The following is a 15644-nucleotide window of genomic DNA, read 5'->3' on the forward strand; positions in this document are numbered from 1 at the left end:
ACTGACAGATGTTTCTGTTATTTTCTCTTCATTTCGACTAGGGAATGTTTGATTGATTTTGCTGTGATTTCCAATTTGACTGAATCTTGCTTTGATGCTTCCTTGCTGGATTTTAATTTGATTTAGAAGTCGCTTGTTGTCATTGACGTTGTTGGGAAGCGAAGATGGTCGCTCACTTTTCACCGACAGCGCCTTTACACCTGCAGTGTAACGGGGAGTTGTGGCCGCCAACTTGTTTACTAAGGACATCAGCAGATCAGAGCTTTGAACAGGAAACGTTTGTATCTGAACCACAGGAACGGGAAAGAACTGCACGTTCAACATCGGGACTGAAAAGCAACGAGAAGTAACACGCGAATATTAACATCCCGTCAACGGAATGCGCTGATCAAAGGGGTAGGGCATTGCAACGGTTTCGGATTTTTATCCCTGTTAGGGGGAGGGGGATTTGAATAAGCTATTCCTCAAAAGTGCAAATGCCCCATGGGCTTTCCGGGAGGAAGTGTTGAAACTGGGCCACGTATTCTTACCTGAAACATTTCCGGATGACTGGCTCGGTGGGGAGGTGTTGCTATTCTGCTTTACATTCAAAACATGTCCTTTCGTAACTTTCATCGATTCACTGGTGGAAGCTTCTGCGTTGTTGCTGTTGCTTCCACCTAATATTAGAGGTACACCATCATGTTGTGTAGTAGTAACGTTTTGTTTTCGAGGTCTCTCGGGAGGGGCTAAAGTTGAGGTTGATGTTTTGTTTCCAGTAGGATCCTCGTCCCCCTTGCTGCTGCTGCGGTTTGGGTCGCCATCTGTTATTCCTGTGTTGATTTTCTGAGGCCTGTTTTCAGTTTTCTTAGCTTTGAGCTTACCAGATGCGTTGTATCGAGCTGTTTTTGGCGCAGTGCGTTGTCTATGACGAGAATAGGTGTATATTGAGTTATAGTTATCAGATGGACCTTTCTCTTTATTGGTATCCTTGTCTTCTTCTTCTCCCTCTTGCTTCACATTTTGAACTTCGTCACCCATTAGTTTATATGTTGCAGGATCTGTTAAATAAATCAAATAAATTAAAAAATAAAACAAAACAAAATAAAGCGCGTATAAATATTGGCAGCTGTTGCAACACAGGGAGGACACTGGTGTTTTCACCAAATTCCAATGTCTGTTATTGAACAACAACAACAACAAATTTTGTCAACCCCATAGTCTACAAAAAGCATTTACCATATAACACACAAATAGTAGGGGTACTGGCTACCTGAAATAATCTATTAAGATATTTTATATGTTCAGGTTTTGCGCAAAAAACATAGAAACACATGCAAAAATATGAAGAAACATAGTTCAGATAACTACCAGTAGACTAATATAATCATTAATCTGTAAAAGTAAAAAATCAGTTATTGAATTGAGAATGATGTATTATTCAGTAAATGACACAAGTATACTCGGAAAAACTATATTCCATCACATTTATTTTATTCCATTGCACATATGCCACACATGACAGTTCCACTTCTATCAGTATGCAGGACGTTTGTTCCACCAACCTAGTTTAATAGCCTCAGCTCCCACAAGTCTCCTGTAACTCAGTGGTAGAGCATCCGAACTGGTAATTGGAAGGTCTTAGTTCGACTCCTTTTTCCGAGTGCTCCTATCAGGAGTCGAACCTAAGACCTCCCAATTACCAGTTCGGATGCTCTACCGCTGAGTTACAGGAGACTTGTGGGAGCTGAGGCTTTTAAACTAGGTTGGTGGAACAAACGTCCTGCATACTGCTAGGATTGGAATGTCATGTGTGGCATACGCACAGTGGAATAAATGTGATGGTACATATTTTAAGCCTGCTGAATGAATGAGAATGATGTATTATTGCACAGTTAAACCCCAAAGGGCATTTTGACGCTTCAAGGGTGCTATGGTTTGTTAAATTAATCAACAAAGGAACTGATTCGCGTTTTTATAAGCATATAAGTAAGCAAAACTGTAAATACAAAACATGGTATACGTGCACCCTTCTTACCTAGGTAAATCCCTTGTATTTCTTTGAAAATTGCGGGATATTTGTCATGCTCACCCCAATTGGCTGATACGCCAGCAGTAGAAAGAGAACTCTCATAACGATCCGATGCTGTCTTGATAACGACCTTCTTCTCAACATTTAAAAATGGATTTTTTCTGAGATGATCTAGCTTTGTCCCTAGAAACAAACGAAAATATCATGACAAATAAAATTTTTGCTTCCGAGTCCCAAATGGAAGACGTGACATTTTACAACCGTCCTCGCCCACACTGATATTTTACTTTTAGTTATTTTAAAAACACACTCTACGCTTTCGATATTACTGTCCCTAACAAGAGTTCTACCAGTATTTGTGTTCGGCCACACGTATCCAATCCCCTTTTCAAACAGAGAAGTAGGACAAGCGTAAGTGACGTTTTTTGCCGTTGTCCCCTAAAAAAAAAAAGAGGTCATGTGGTTCGATTACCACTGGGAAGGTGGAATGGTGAGTGGAACTACATAGAAGTCCATATTTTGATCCGTTTTTTTTTCTTAGGGATAGTAAAGCGAGCGGACCAAGCAAGTGCGCTTGAAAAGAGATTTTTTTTTGCGCGTTCGAGTAGTTCGCTCACCTTATATCCTTGAAATTGGTCATTTCACGATGTTAGGGGGCATAAGCAACAACGACGGCGACGACAACGACAACGCCACCAAAAAGTTGGTTTAATGAGCAAAAACAATTTGCTGTTCTCTGCAAAACAACAACGTGAAATGACCAAATTCTAAGTTTTTCAGAGAACGTGAGCACACGGCGGTGAATTTTCCATTTTCCTTTTCAACTTGAACGCCACTCCTACCAATTTGGTTTCTGGATAGTTCGCCGTTTCTGTAGAAGTTGAGCGAGTTGAAATAATCGCGAAGTAGCACAAATGAAATAAAGTTATATCTTCAGGTGACGTTTTCGCTGCCGTAAAAAATGCCGTCGTCGCTACTTAAGCTCCCTGTTGTTTGGCCGAATACTTCTACGAAATGTAGCAAACTGTGTAATGCACGTGAAGGCTAGGGCCTTTGCTATTCTTATTAAATCTTATTGTTTTGTGACGTTCTCTTTGCCGTGGTAGTAGCTTCCAAGGTCCCTTTTTTGACCTTGCATATGGCGACAAATATTTCGATAGACCTTGCACGATAGGATTCCAGGAACAAAGAAATAAGCTTCAAAAGTCCATTCAATGATGTCGCATTCCCAATGCGGAGGAAAATAATACAATAAAATAACAAAGACCCTAAAATAATCCTATCTATTTCAGGAAAATTTTCTTTTGAGCATCTGTTTAATATATAATATATTGAACGTTTTTAAAGCATTGGGAGGAAATTTAAAGCTTGTCTGGGTGTCCAAAGGTAGCGAAATTCTTTAGAGTAAAATTAACTTTACGTATTGTTATTCTGTTTAAGTAGTTGAGAAGGAAAAATCAATGGATGAAACTTACTGTAGCTATTACAAATTGAAACCTTGCTGGAAAAAGTAATCTATTTCTGAAACTTACCTTTTTCTCTTTTCAAGAAATTGTCGATGGATTTCGCCTTCACTGGAACAGTTACGAGATTGAAGAGCCAAGATGAAAAAAATAAAAATCGAATTAAACGCAAGTGATAGTTGTGAAAGGAATAAATCAAGGTCACCATTGTATGGTATAATGTATTAAATTGAGTCTATTTCGCCTTTTGAAACTGTTAAGAGACGGATGAAGAACAGTAAACCTTTTCATGATGTGATATTACCCGTTTGTTTGCAAAAGGGAAGGTGACTTAGAAATTCATCCAATTGCACATAAACCAGGTGACTGGTTGTAAATATCTAGGCAGCTTATATACAAACAAGTAGGACATCTTCAGTTACTAATTTGTCAACCAAATCGCAGCTGGCAGCGCTTGTTAGTAAAGTTCGATCTGTGAAGTAATCGATGAACATGATTTTGACAAATCATGTTTGAAAAGATCAAAATTAAACTACTCCAAATCCGACAAAAATATATTGTGAACATTAGGAGTGTTCACCCATTTGATTGGATCATTTCTGAGGAAGTGAAAGATTTGTGTGTTTCATTGTCAGATCCAAGAAAACTAATAACATAAGATGATGATGTCAAAAGTTTTTGGACAGAATTTACAAATTGGTGGAATACAAAAAAACGACAATTCTATCGAGCTCAACGAAGAAAATATTATCTATGGCTTCATCAACAATATCGCGCTGCAACTTGGCCTTAACCTCAGTTTAATAATTGCAAAATATTACATTTACATTGCCTCGAGAGAAGAAGACCCCTATTTCTTAGATACCTTCCTTGTTCTTCTGAGAAGCAAACTTGACGTAGAAAAACATAATTCAAAATTGTAGATCAATCTTTAAATGCCACAGAACTAAAACCTACCTTGCAATCAAAATTGTAGTCAAACATCTTTTTTTTTCTTTTTCTATTAATTTTTTTATTGTATTGTATTTCCTTAGCTTGCATGTATGTTTGTAACTGTTTCTCTGTAACTCTTTATTGGAAGTGAAATAAAATTTAAAAAAAGAATAACATAAGATGGGGCACCAGTTATAATCTCGCACAATTCTCCTTGACTGTAAACAGGAAAAAATGACCAATAATTGGTGCACGAGGAAGTTTACACCCAGAAAATATACCGGTGTATATTTATGTTGTAACTGAAACTATTTCTTGTCAAGCGAACTGATTTTCAAGTATATCCACTCGGATGAAATTGCTGGTGCTCCGTAAACTGTAGAATTTTTAAGACAAAAGCCACCAATCTTGTTCCTCCTGTTGTGAGGGACTCTGTCCTTGCCTCCTGAACTTTGGAATTCGTTGACATAAATCCATGACGTAAATTATAGGGCTTTTTCGATGGGTGCGCGAAACGGTAAAATACATTGTATTCAACTTCTCTATAAAGAATGGTCACCTACCAAAACTTAGTTTCGGTAGGTTATATTTAGCATTAACGCTAACTAATTAATGTAACACGAATTGACGTGTTTGTCTTGGAATGTTTCTTTTAATAGTAAGATATAGCACGCGTTTTGTAAGATTTATTTTACAAGTGATCAGTTGTGGGGAAACTGATGAATATCGTGTGATTTTTACCGGGTAAATTTATGATATACCATGGGCTATGGTTAATTTTAGTTTAGAACCATTTTTCTGTACACCAGTTTTCCTGTAAATAAGAAAATATTGAAAGGCCTAAACTGACAACTTGCTTCCTTTTCTTTTATTCTATTTCTTATAGCTGGGAGTACGATGGCAATTTGGTCAATTTGATATAGCATAGGTGCGATTTTCCAGGCAGTCAGTTTAACATGCGGGCACAGTGCTACTCTCTGAGTTAAATAGTCTTTCTGCACAGATCATCAGTGCATGTAAGGCCTGTATCCCAAAAAAATCTACATTGATTTGAGTCTCTTTAAGTCCTTCTAAGCACAAGGGCAAAATCTACACCCTGAAATTTAGACTGTTACAACTTTTCTAATTGCATGGGAAGAAACAGCCTCTTTGTCTATAGTAGCACCTAATCTATGAAAGCATCCAACTCCGTTTTCGACATTGTCAAGATTTGTTTCTCCGCTATTTGATGAAAATGGAATCTTTCGTCGTTCAAGTAGCTGAAGATTACAGTTAAAATTGTGGATACATGCTTTATTTTCAGGTGATAAAAATGTTCCTCTCTATTCTTAAAACTACCATTTCTGTTACTCACAGGCAGGCTAATGTTTTACAAATGTTTGCTCAACCTTGATTGTTTCCAACAAATCTAAGAACACAAAACAGCCTTTAGTTTCAATGTCGTACGTTAAAGACAAGCAGAGCTTAGGAGGGCGCGAAATCCATTTCTGCATGTTACGTATACAGCTTCCATAAAAAAAAATATATAACTATATTTAGACAGGAGGTTTGGCCTTCTGTGTCCCCCGTACTTCCCGTCTTAGAAACTTTTTGCTGTATTCTGGGAAACCGATGTCTTCGGGCTTCCTTTCATTGTGACGCACGTCAAGCGTAATCTTACTTCCATGTTTGATAAATCTGAAGAAAGTAAAACATTGAAAGCACATTATGATTATGATTATTACAATTCTTTTTAGTTGGACATGAGGTACCAAAATAACTAGAAATGTGGGTTGTTCCGAGGAGATTTATCTTTCGAGCTCCCCAGATGTTGCCTAGTATATACAGTGCATTGACTTATCCAGGCCTTTCTTGACAAGCCCTGGAATTCTTAGTACCACTTGCGTTGGTTCCATCTTTACACCCCGCACCTTACTTCATTATTTCTATCACCAAATATCATCATCATCATCATCATCATCATCATCATCATCATCATCATCAAGGCGGAGTTAGGTAGTCCAGCAAAAGCAACAAAGTTCGGCTTATTATTTTAGTGACTTTGCATAGCCCCTGATTTTTACTTAAGCGCCTCTTATATCAAAGTCACATTCGTCCCATTCTTCTTTTGAGACGCAAAATGTGAATATGAACAATATGAGCAAATCGAATGATGCAGAGTGAAGATGGATATTTGAAAAAAAAGTGAGGTTTTATCATAGACAACCATGTAACTGGCTGGCCATCTTGTTTATTTGTATATATTTATTATTTATTTATATGAGTCCTAGCCAGGGGTAAAAGAAGTACTGCACCATACCTGTTGCATACACCACAGGATAGCATACAAACTTCACGGACATTAAATGCATCTCGGAAAGGAGCTTGTTGATCACACATTCCAGTCATAACAAATGCTGCACAGTCAGGATGATAATCTTGACATTGGCCTACAAATGTTCAAGTGGAGACTGTTATAACACAATATTTATTTATTTTTGATTTATTTTATCATTGTTTTACACAATATTTATGTCTGAGGAAACTACAAGGCTGTACTTCGATAACCAGATAAGCAATAGATAGAGCAATTAAGAACAACGTATTTCCTGATCGTGAATGCCCGCCGTGAATGACCTGACACGTTCTAACATCACCCTTGTCGAAATTCTAACCTCATCTTGCTATTGGTAATAAAAGTATGTTGTTAAAAGTAATAGCTTCCTAAGCTATTGCCGCAGAAAAACAAAAGTAAATATTGTTTTAGTACTTCCGAGTATTACACGGTCTCTTCAAGAAATTTGGGTATCAATCCAACACCGAAGCTTAATCCATTATATTTCTTACCAATAAGAAGAGGCTCATTCTGTTCCTTTTTTGGTTCTATGATTGGCGAGGGAGTGACGGGAGGAAGGGTCATATACACAGGTACAGTATCAGAGAAAGGAAGTGGTCGTGGCATTAATCCAACAGGCAAAGGGTGATGAGTCCTGTGAGGAAACCACACCGGAATGTGTGGGTACCTCATTGGTACAGGCGGTGCCACAATCACCTCCACTGGTACTGTCGGTTTTGACGTTAACTTACTCTTGGCACTGGTTGGTGGAAGGGTTGTTGGTTTTGTTTTAGGAGTGGATTTAGTTGGTTCCTGCTTTAGTACAGGTGAACAACAGTCACTTCCGCAGATAATCTGGCACATCACAACCTGTGGCTTCTGACTTGATTTTGTAGTTGACAGAGTGTTAGGTTTTACAGTAGAAGACATGCCTTGAGCTGGGGTGCCCGCAGTTCCCGCTGCAGGAGATTCAGGGTTTGGGTTTTTATTTTTAGGCGGTGGCGTTGTAGGAGAAGTTAACGAATTACTGTTTGCATTTTGCTGTTTTTTGGGATTTGATGCTTTCGGAGGTTTCTTTCCCTCAGTTGCTTTTGCTGTGGCCTGAGATGTGACTGGATTAGACAGGCCTTTGGAACTTGGGCTTGGCAATGTAGGGTTACTATTTGGTGTTTGAGCTGCAGGTGCTTCCTTGCCTTTCGGTTGTTTATTGGGTCCTACACTTGGAGAGCCAGTGCTTGGCATGGTCTCATTTGGGCCTTTGGAATTTTCCTTACTTGGAGTTTGAGATTGATTTGTCCCTTTCTTTCCAGTGCTTGGCATGGTGTCATTTGGGCCTTTGGAGATTTCCTTACTTGGAGTTTGAGATTGATTTGTCCCTTTCTGCTGTTGGGTTGGTGCACTGGGTGTATTGTTCGAAGCTGGGACTTGTCCCTGAGGCGCCTGTATAGGAGGCAACGTTTGCATTGGAACAGTCTGAATCGGAAGAATTGTGATGGGCAACAGCTGGGTCTGCAAGACTTGCATAGGACCTGCATAAGTAGTTGAATACAGGAAAATGGAGAGGCAATAATGTTAGATTCAGATGAAAAAAATCTTGTTACGCCGTGCCAGTACATACCAAAGGGGAGGGCCCGGGAAACCTGTCATTTATTTTTTTTCCGTTAAGCATACACAAAGGCTGCTATTTTGAAAGCCCTTCGATACCTTCGCCTTCCTTTAGGTACAGTAGACAGCACGAAGCTTGAATTGATTCTTGATTAAAACAGTTCGAGATCTCACTGACGGTTTTGCCCTACCTGCCTTCTGCCCCGGATTTGCAGGTATGCCAGCAGCATTTCCAGTTGTAGATCCAGATGGGCCACTGTTAGCTCCAGGAATACCAGTGCCAATATTAGCTCCCCCGTTACTAACCAAAGCAACACCGATAATCGGTGGATTGACTGCTCCTTGGGATTGGGCTCCACTACCTTGGTTACCTCCAGCTGAGTTTCCAGGAGATCCACCCGGACTTCCGCCGGTCCCAAGATTATTTCCGCCATTGTTAGAACCAACACCACCACTGGGCGAAATAACGTTCCCTGGACGTCCATTTCCTTCGTTACCACTACCTTGAATTGGCCCGCCTGTACTTTGGGATACAGGATTAACTGTACTGCCACTTTGCCCAGCAGGTAAACGCTCCGCAGATTTGCTGCTATTTTGTTTTTGATTTTCAGGGCCCTGCTTAGATGAACTGTTTCCTGGCAAGCTCTGCGTGCTGTTGGTATCATCTTCCTCGGGTCGAGTTCCTTCTTCCTCAGTCATACCATTTTCTGTCTGCCATATATTCATGTCATTTTGTTCAGACGTCGCCAGCATATTGTCTCCCTCTGTGTTCGTATTTTGATTTGGTCGTGGGTAGTCCTGCTGCTTTCCACCGTTTTGCACAGGAAATGACCAAGGATCTTTAAGCAACAAACAAGAGAAATTAAAAGTACATGAAGATAGGTCGGTTAGTTATATATTCCAAACGTTATTAAAAGTTGTTGGTTTTTAGCGTACATTTGTATTGAGAATTGCACGAAGAAATGAGGCATCCAAGTTTGAACATATCGACTAGGGCCTTCATTTGAATTTATTAATAGCTTTTATTAATTTCTTCATTCTCATTGGTTTTATATTTTTTAAAGAATGGCTATGTTATTCTAATCTTTGCACTTAGTTTCTGGGACTAAAGAAGGTTGACCTAGCTTCAGAGACGGTGTCTACTAATTCCAAACTATTATTGCACAGTTTATTACTATACTGGAAAATAAGATCTTAGCAAGGGCTATTGGAATCCAAAAAGAAAATTGGGGTAACCACGTATTTTTAAGAGCTAATTAAGAAACAATAATTCTAAAAAGCACTAAAATACAAAGCAATGTATGGCATTCTTTTCTTTATCAACTTGAAGCGTTATTATCTCTGAAAAATGCACGGTTACCCTCCCTCCCCCCCCCCCCCCCAATTTTATTTTTAAATACCAAGAGCACTTGCTAAGTTCTTCTTTCTCCGCTTAGTTTTAAGCCGCGCAAAAATATCCCCGTATTAGTAGGCGCCACCCTTAGGAAACCCGAGTATCTCGAGATGCGCAGAACCTATGCACAGTAACAAAAGAAGACACGATCCTTTTTTTCCACACGCCACAGTTTGTTGTCCGATTGGAACGCGCGCATGTATATGTCCAATGCTAGTTGCCAGTCAATGAAGCTCGCTCAAATGAGTCATTTTTCTTCTTTTGTTTCTCCACTTTAGTAGAAGCTAGCGTAATATACCAACGAATTTATAAGCCAAAAAGGGTTTGGACCTTGAATTTTTTATTGATAAGTTAGATTGGCAATTGACTTCAAGTCGTACAATTTAGTAAAAATCGTTCTGACTCGTAATTTGAACTCAAATTGGTTGCATTGGGGGCATGTTCTCCTGGGAAATGTTTGAGATTTCAGCCTCGGTAACGTTGTTTTCGGACGTAACAGCTCTGGTCATTTTCTGAAATATTTCAGGATAAGATGAAATCTTTTTTTTTGGCCAAATTTTAAATTATCATACTGTTTGGTGGGAGACAGCAAAAATATTTTCAATTGCGTGTTAATAAATAGCGAATACTGTAAATCTGTTATATTGGGAGTTTGTGTCTCAAAACTCTCAAATTTTAACCTAGTCTATTCTAATCAGAACCGAAGGCTGAATCGTCATCGTCACGTCAAAGTACGTTCCGTCTCTGGCATCAAACCAAAGCCTTGTGCAAATATGATTATCCATGACAACACTGACCTGAAACTTCCCCATCCAGTTCATTAAGGATTGGTCGAAGGCCTTGAAGTAAACTGTTGTCGTGTGTTGGGCCATTGTGGTTAACGTCGTTTGAGTTTGTGTCGCCAAATTGACCGTGATAACCATCCACCCCTGCCAGGCTGTCCGGACTGCTTACGTCTTTCGATAAAGAAACTGAATTGGTGATGTACCTAGGCTCAGTTACTGTTCATAAAATAAAGATTAAATGTTAGTTGTTTCAATAACAACACAGGCTTTTTTTTACAATAACAAATTGAAGTAGAGAAAAGAAGTCTCTATTTGGAATCGTTGTTACCTGACAGGTGATGCAAGTAAAGGGTGCGGAGTTTAAGACCGATCACATGCACAGTCCCCTATTTTTCCGTGGGATTTCCGATACTAGTACGCTTCGATCGAACTCCCACCATCTTGGTCTGTAAAGGCGAGAACAACCTGGGGAGAGTGCCTAAACTACCGAGGGGGGCCCTAGTCAGGGTACGTTGAGTCTCGATCTCCTCATTAGTTAAGTCACTCTACCCAGGTTGCGCTCGCCTTTACAAACCAAGATGGCCGGAATTCGATCGAAGCGTCCTATTCTCGAAACTCCCACGGAAAATAAGGTACTGTGAACAGTCTAGTGCGGAGTTTTAAAACCTACTTAGGCAAGTCGGGGAACAATGCATGTGGATCTTTTGTATGAAAAAAAAAAAAAAAAAATAAGAAAAATTCTGAGCTGGACCGTTTCATTGATTTCACACATAACATTAACTATAAATGTGTGTGCCAATTAAAAACATCATTTATGTTGCATTTCACTGTCTCAGTTGTGTTACGCTGTATCCCAAAGTATCTTTGCAAACAAGTCCCCACATAACAATTTACATCATCATCATTATTACCATTATTAATGAGAAAAGGAACCATATAAGGTTATTAGTGGGTGAGGGACGTTTTGAGAAAGCAATTTACTTAGTAAGTGTTCATTTGCTGTAATCGTTCAGAAACCCTATGCAAGAATGGCTGACATTTTAATGTTCTTTTCTTTACATTAAATTCAAGAAATTGATTAGAAATCAAAAATTAAATAACCAAAAGAATCATTTCAAAAACGAGGTCAGGAGGGCTAATTTTTATGCCAACAAAATAATCTTTAAATGTCAGCCATCTTTGCATTAGGTCTGTAGTAGCTATTTTACTGACCTTCGTTAAGAAACCCGACAACCGTAGACGCCATCGAAGGTAAATAGTTAAAAGCAGGAACCTTGAATGCATACAGAGGCGATTCAGCTATGTCGAGCAATTGTTTCATGTCGGCTTGTTTTCCAGCACCAAGAGCCAGGATTCTAGCGCCTTTTTCACTAAGTTCACTCGCCGCGGTAGCAGCGTTATCCAGAGAATGTCCCGCGAAAACTACAACCAATGCTTTAGGAGCATCCTCAGGCAGTCTTTTGAAAATTTTCTTATTTAAAAATTGGAGTGATTTTCCCAACTTACAATTTCCATTCATTGGTACAAGATTGTCCAATGTAAGATCAAGCACCTTTGTGTTTTGGAATGTTCTTGTTAAGATGTCTTCTTGAGAGTAATGTCTGGTCCCGCATTCAAGTAATCCAAACTTGACTCCACCCGGCGGAATACGTATGTTATTATACACCTCTTTCACAAACTTTCTGTAGGAATGAATTTCTTTAAATCCTATGTCACCTGTGCCATCCAACAAGAATACCACGTTTGCTGGCCCTGCGATAAATTACAAAGTAGTCGTCATAGAAACTACATACCATGTCAGATAAGGGGGTAAATTTCTAAAGAAACTGCGTGGAGTAGAAACGAATGTTTGGTTTGTCAACAGAGTTGATAACTAAAGGTAATTTGGTCACCGTAAAGAGATTCGAGTGCGGGCTTTTGGAGCTTGAGCCCGTTGGTCAGAGCGAATAGATTCATGGAAATACAATACAATGATTTTGTTTCATAAAAGAATACCTTCATATCTTTGAATGTAACCTTCTTTGACTACATCATTTTCTCCTGAAATGAAATGAAAGGAAATTCGAAGATTAGAGTATAAGTGCAAAATTGCCACAAAGCAAACGAAAACTTATACACAATTGTCATAAGAAAGGATAGCAAGAGCGGGCGGGAGGGGTGAATGGATTGATTGGAGACCCTGTGTTCTTGTGGATATATTGTGCATCTTTTGAAGGTGCTACTCGTTCAACATACCGAGAAGTTTTTTTCCAAGGATAGTAATGTATTATATGGATAACTCTTTTTCGAGCCTTTAAGCAAGAAAAAAACAAGCGCTAATGAGCCAAAACCGTCCAATAATAAATTGTCTAATATAAAATTGTTTATTTCAAGACGTACAGTCGAACCTGTATTAAGCGGTAGAATTGTTAAGTGACCGCTTAATACAGGTTGACCGCTTAATACAGGTTGTCCAGAATACATCACTTACTTGGTTAAGAAAGTTCGGCGATAAAATGGTACGACAAAGGAGAGCATGGTATTGAAACGGACTAGTAAAACATTAACGCCACGATTGTGCAGCTCATTAGAAACTCAATTGCCTGGCACGCTATTTGTTACCATATTTAAGTGGTTTCCTTTTATAAAGTGACCGTTTAAAACAGGTCAAGACAATAGAAATCAGCTCGTTGGGACTTAGTTTTGGGTGACCGCGACAGCTTAATAGAGGTGACCGTTTAGTACAGGTCAGGATTACAGTAATTAAGGGAGGTAATTTTCGGGACTTTGACAACTGACCACTTAATAGAGGGTGACCGCTTAATACGGTGCCGCTTAATACAGGTTCGACTGTATTTCTTTCTTTCTTCAAATCCAGACTTTTAGCCATGACCTTTACGATGAAGAGGCAGTGTTCTACCAACTGAGCTATCCAGCCAACTGAGGGAGCCGACCATATTGTGAGTTCATAATACATACCGCGAAGGATGAATGAATGAAAGAATGAATGAATATGAATATATTGAACTGTGGGTGAAAGATTAAATAGAACAGTTGCGCAAAGATAGCCTGAAAAAATTCAGGCTTGAACGCCAAAGTCACTTACTTCCTTTTGTCCTTTATTCTCTTTTTGCTACTTACCTCAATCATCTTTTCATTTTATGAGAAAATATATTAGTAAGCATTGAACTGAGCTACACTGAGAACGTAAAAATAAGTATTGTCACCCCAACTTACGAGTTAATTTCACTGAGGCATCTTGTTTTTCTTTGATAAGTGAGGTAATTTTTTTCAGATAATCTCTGCCTCGAGTCCCGTTGGAACGTTTAATATGAGGTTTCCGAAGAATCTGCCTGGCAGTAGCAAATGCTTTTCTGCTTTTCCACGCTTGAGTTAAGCTGCTCTTTGGAAATCCATACCGTGTCCACGTGCTGTTCATAGCGTGCACTCTGTCTATTAGCCATCGGAGATCCTTCCGAGATGAAGGTGACCCAACTGAAAGGTATTAATGTTTGACAGTGAGTGTGTCTCTCCATAGCCCACTATAGCGAAAGCAAAACTTACTGGTCTAATTGAAATTATTTTAAGCTGGATCATTGCATAATGTAATTCCAGGGATATGATTGGCTTAGCGGCCATGGTATATGAGTCATTGTCCCATGCCCGAGAAATAGCGACCATAATGTCTTCTGTCTTTTGGTTGTTCTTGCAAAGTGAAATCCTCTCATACCCAACGCGCGCTCGTGAAATAATTGTTAAATGTTAATGGCATGTTTATAAAATATATCTTGAAATTCATTGTTGCGTTTCTAAATTTATAAGATCCTGAAAAGATGTAGTTTGTCATTTCAACTTCTCGGTTTATAGCAGGGGCACTCAATGAGCCAATTTAAGCGAAATCCATGAAACGCAGTTTTCTGTTTTCCAAAATCGTTTGAGAGCATTTAAAATAACAATTATGCACAAGCTAACGCAGTTTGATATTTCTGTCGCAGAATATCTTGGTGAAGGCCTGTTGGCTTTTCTGAAAATCGCAACTGGCTTTAATTTGGCCTCCAAGCGACACGATTATAATAATAATAATAATAATAATAATAATAATAATAATAATAATAATAATAATAATAATAATAATAATAATAATAATAATAATAATAATAATAATAATTGCCTCAGCAAAAAAAAGTTATTACACTAAGCAATTTAGTTATTGTCTTTCTTATAGATATAAAAAAAGGTCACGTGTCATTCATTCGCGCCTGGCGCGAAACCTCCGTCGCACGTATAATGCAGTAGCAGATTTAAATAGGTTTATCTCCGTAGGATTTTTGTAACTATTTGAACAGCTTATCAGTTGCTATCGGATAAACATTGAAAAGCCAAGATAAGCCGTTTTTCAATAAGAAAAAAAAAAAAAAAGAAAACAAGAATACAAATAAACCGCTAAAAAAAACCCACCAAATTCTACTGATCCTCGACAAAACGTTGACCGACAAAACGTTGACCACATTATAGTTCTGTCAGTATAATTTGTCTCCTACATATTGGTTAAAATGATGAATTTTGGCCATAAATTAATCAAATTAAGGTAGTTAAACGACATCAAACCGTTTTAGGTTTCTGGAAATTTATTACTTTGGCTGGTTTAAAATTCTAGCTTTCCAATCATGACCAAGCAAAAAGTCGACTGTTTTTATAACTTAGGATAACATCAAATTGCTACACGCTGGCTAACCTGACAACAAGATACAAGAGGTCGACTGTTGTGAAATCTAACCCTTCCCACTTGAGGTAAGACGGCGCACTCTAAAATCATGCCCTCGTTTCAAGTAATTAGACCTTATTGAGTACCAATTTGGTTTAAAATTAACTTAATTTTCAATAGTCGATATTTCTTTTTATCTCTCACAATAATGAAGACACCGACCTAATAACAATAGAACGACAAAATTAACATACCTGAATTGTGGGATGGACTACTCCTCTTTGTTTCCACGTTAAGAACCAAAGCCAACAGTACTAGTACACTAACGCAAGGCTTACAAGCAATACATCTTAATTTCCGCGCAACTGTTTCCATATTAACTCATTTTTTAAGCAAAAAGGAGAACAGTTTCAAGCTATGTATTTCCTTTTTTGTTTCTATCCATGGTTGTGCTTG

At 38.6% G+C, this 15644-nt stretch overlaps 1 protein-coding gene across 1 annotated transcript; it reads right to left on the bottom strand.

Moving 5' to 3' along the window:
• Positions 1–4994: 4994 nt before the first annotated feature.
• Positions 4995–15623, bottom strand: LOC146474442 (uncharacterized). The gene is made up of 9 exons (XM_085117041.1): positions 15443–15623; positions 13721–13978; positions 12500–12544; positions 11717–12256; positions 10517–10720; positions 8518–9165; positions 7234–8250; positions 6707–6836; positions 4995–6084 (listed from the first exon to the last, which is right to left on the bottom strand). The coding sequence occupies exons 1-9, from the start codon at positions 15561–15563 to the stop codon at positions 5943–5945; spliced, it is 3105 nt and encodes a 1034-aa protein (XP_084973167.1). The 5' UTR covers positions 15564–15623; the 3' UTR covers positions 4995–5942.
• Positions 15624–15644: the final 21 nt, after the last annotated feature.

This window comes from Pavona decussata, unplaced genomic scaffold, assembly GCF_977016875.1.
Source record: "Pavona decussata unplaced genomic scaffold, jaPavDecu1.1 SCAFFOLD_89, whole genome shotgun sequence".
In the NCBI taxonomy this organism is placed as follows: domain Eukaryota; kingdom Metazoa; phylum Cnidaria; class Anthozoa; order Scleractinia; family Agariciidae; genus Pavona; species Pavona decussata.

Bases quoted from the DNA above. Each gene is read 5' to 3' on its own strand.
- LOC146474442 (XM_085117041.1), bottom strand. From the start codon at position 15,563: ATGGAAACAGTTGCGCGGAAATTAAGATGTATTGCTTGTAAGCCTTGC. The intron at 6,837-7,233 runs GTAAGAAATATA...GAACATTTGTAG, and splicing joins GAATGAGCCTCTTCTTATTG to GCCAATGTCAAGATTATCAT. The intron at 6,085-6,706 runs GTATGGTGCAGT...TACTTTCTTCAG, and splicing joins TCCTGTGGTGTATGCAACAG to ATTTATCAAACATGGAAGTA.